Here is a 2,267-nt window from a genome sequence, read left to right as displayed (position 1 = left end):
CCATCATAATTCTCCACATCAGAAAATTGAGTCTCAAGGATGGGGTTGCTTTCCATACATTTATGAGTCTACATCCCCATCTCACTAGTCCATCCATGGGGGCGAAGAATTTCCATTGCCTCTTCCCAAAAACCAGCATCCCAATTGAGTTGCCTTCGTCCCTGAAATCTTTGGGCTGCAGCTTTGTGAATGCCTTCCCATTCGTCCATACAAATCCCTTAAAGTCCTTAGCCTCTTTGTATATGTGGCCTTATATGTGGCCTGTTGGCCAGGTTTCCTTTATTCTGCCTATCATCCCACTTACCATTTGCTTCTCTGATCTGCTGAGATCATATCCCTGAGCCACCTGTTGTGGTGTCATCCACTTCGCTCCTCCCGGTGCCTGAAGGTTCTCATTCCTTTTGTGTACAGTCGAGCCGCCATTCTTGGATGAGTTTGGATAGAATGTCTTCGTTCCAAATGCTGTTAACATATGATGCCACTTACATATTTTAAGATAAAATCCAGTCTAGCTGCAGAATTAATGAAGTGGGTAGCGCAATAGAATCATCGCTAGCATCTTGTGTCGGATTGAAAGGTAAAATTCAAACGAACTGCTTTACATAAAATTGAGAGGAAAAGTGAGTGATTCACAGATAATTACTGATTGTAACTGTTCAGAACTACATCCGTATACGGTATGATCCTAGTGGGGAGCTGACGGCAGTCAGTGCAAACAGCCGATGACAGAATCATCGCATGCAAGATGTCCGATCAGATATCGTGGACGATTTAGGGGGGCAGCGGCATATAATCTCGTTCCATCTTTAGAGACAATCGCTCAAGAACACAGTACTATTTAATGATAAAAGCTGTCCTGATTCACATTATGGAGCAGGAATTCGGGTTGTCATCGCTGAACATCACGGCTAGGCCACTTTTGGGAATGATTGATGCTGGGTTCGTGTAGCCCTCCACGACATTGTAGCCATGTTTCTTGTAATTGTAAGTCTTGCCAAATTTTTCGGACTCCTTCAAGTATGGGTTATAGCCGCATATGGACGCCGGCATGATCAGCTCAGCGCTCTTGCCAGTACGTCTCACAGCCTTTAATACTTTCTTCCTATCAACGAATCCAGTTACGGTCACCTTGCCTTGCGTCAGATTGACATCCACTGACTCCACACCTGCTTCCACTACACGAGATTAGAGTCTCACCGTCGCAAAAATTCCTTTCGTGCAAATTATAAGTACATCTAACTCATGAAAATTTTAAGAACGTCTGCAAACATAGCTCATTATACCTTTCAGTTTGGAGAGGGCGTTGCGCACCTTACGCTCGCACCCGTTACAATCCAACCGCACGCGAAGCTCTACGACCTGGTGAGAAGGGCCAATTGCTTTTGACAATGAGAACGATGATAGTAAGAAGCTTTCTCGATTGGAGGGAGACCAGGGGTGCATTACAGAAGTGCTCTATAATTTCTTCCTCTAAACCTACTGCCTTTTAGAAAGAAAGTACATAATGTGAAACTGAAATCAGAAGAACGGCGTACCTCCATAACTCCTACTAGTGATGCAACCCGTATAAATTACTGGCAAAGCTTTGATAAGTAGGTATTATCTCCAGAATAGCTTAGACGACTGTCCACACAGAGCATTCCACAATTTATATCTCCTTGGAATGATGAGCAAAAAGCAGATCCTTATATCGCAGTCTCTCGCGAAGCAGTAAGTTTATGTGAAATTCAGTGCTACCAGCTTCCTGTAGCTGAGATTTGATCTAAAGGTCGATGTCCTTTTCAAGAAGTCCAAATCAGTTCTAATTTCCAACATGGGGCCAACGAAACGTATACGGCATGCAAGTAAAATTATCAGAACCGAGGAATGCGAGTCGCGACACACAGCTTGACAGCTATCCATCGGAGAAAACGATGGTGGCTGGCCTCTGCTTAGGGAAGACCAAATCCACTCGCACCAAGGATCCCGTGTACTAGATGCAAGGTGTCAGTGATGCTCGGATTGCATCTCCGTCTTTAACATCTTAGAAGTTCGAATCACCTTTCACAAACTCTATCATCAAACGGAAGTCGCCATCGTGATGGTGCGGGACATAAGTGTTCCAACCTCCAAGCAAGTAATTATTGTTTAGTCCAAGCTTGTAGTTATCTTCGTCTCACGTCCACCGCCCATCCCCCTACACATGTTTGTCTCCTTGTCTCGCACCCGGCAACACCCTTCTAGCTTCAGTCTATACTTAAAACTGATGACGTCCGGCAACCTATTCA

General features: G+C 44.6%; 1 protein-coding gene across 1 annotated transcript; it reads right to left on the bottom strand.

Annotated features, from left to right (window-relative positions):
• Positions 1-608: 608 nt before the first annotated feature.
• Positions 609-1,697, bottom strand: LOC147903932 (heavy metal-associated isoprenylated plant protein 44-like). The gene is made up of 3 exons (XM_087372936.1): positions 1,536-1,697; positions 1,284-1,359; positions 609-1,166 (listed from the first exon to the last, which is right to left on the bottom strand). The coding sequence occupies exons 1-3, from the start codon at positions 1,539-1,541 to the stop codon at positions 862-864; spliced, it is 387 nt and encodes a 128-aa protein (XP_087229062.1). The 5' UTR covers positions 1,542-1,697; the 3' UTR covers positions 609-861.
• Positions 1,698-2,267: the final 570 nt, after the last annotated feature.

This window comes from Dipteris shenzhenensis, chromosome 3, assembly GCF_047967505.1.
Source record: "Dipteris shenzhenensis isolate YYH24624 ecotype China chromosome 3, Dip_SZ_1.0, whole genome shotgun sequence".
Taxonomy (NCBI): domain Eukaryota; kingdom Viridiplantae; phylum Streptophyta; class Polypodiopsida; order Gleicheniales; family Dipteridaceae; genus Dipteris; species Dipteris shenzhenensis.
Note: the sequence above shows the minus strand (reverse complement) of the source record. Positions and strands in the feature narration are given on the sequence as shown.

What these genes read in the sequence shown, in the direction of transcription:
- LOC147903932 (XM_087372936.1), bottom strand. An exon ending in CGCCCTCTCCAAACTGAAAG is followed by an intron (nt 1,167 to 1,283) that starts GTATAATGAGCT and finishes TAGTGGAAGCAG; the next exon opens with GTGTGGAGTCAGTGGATGTC.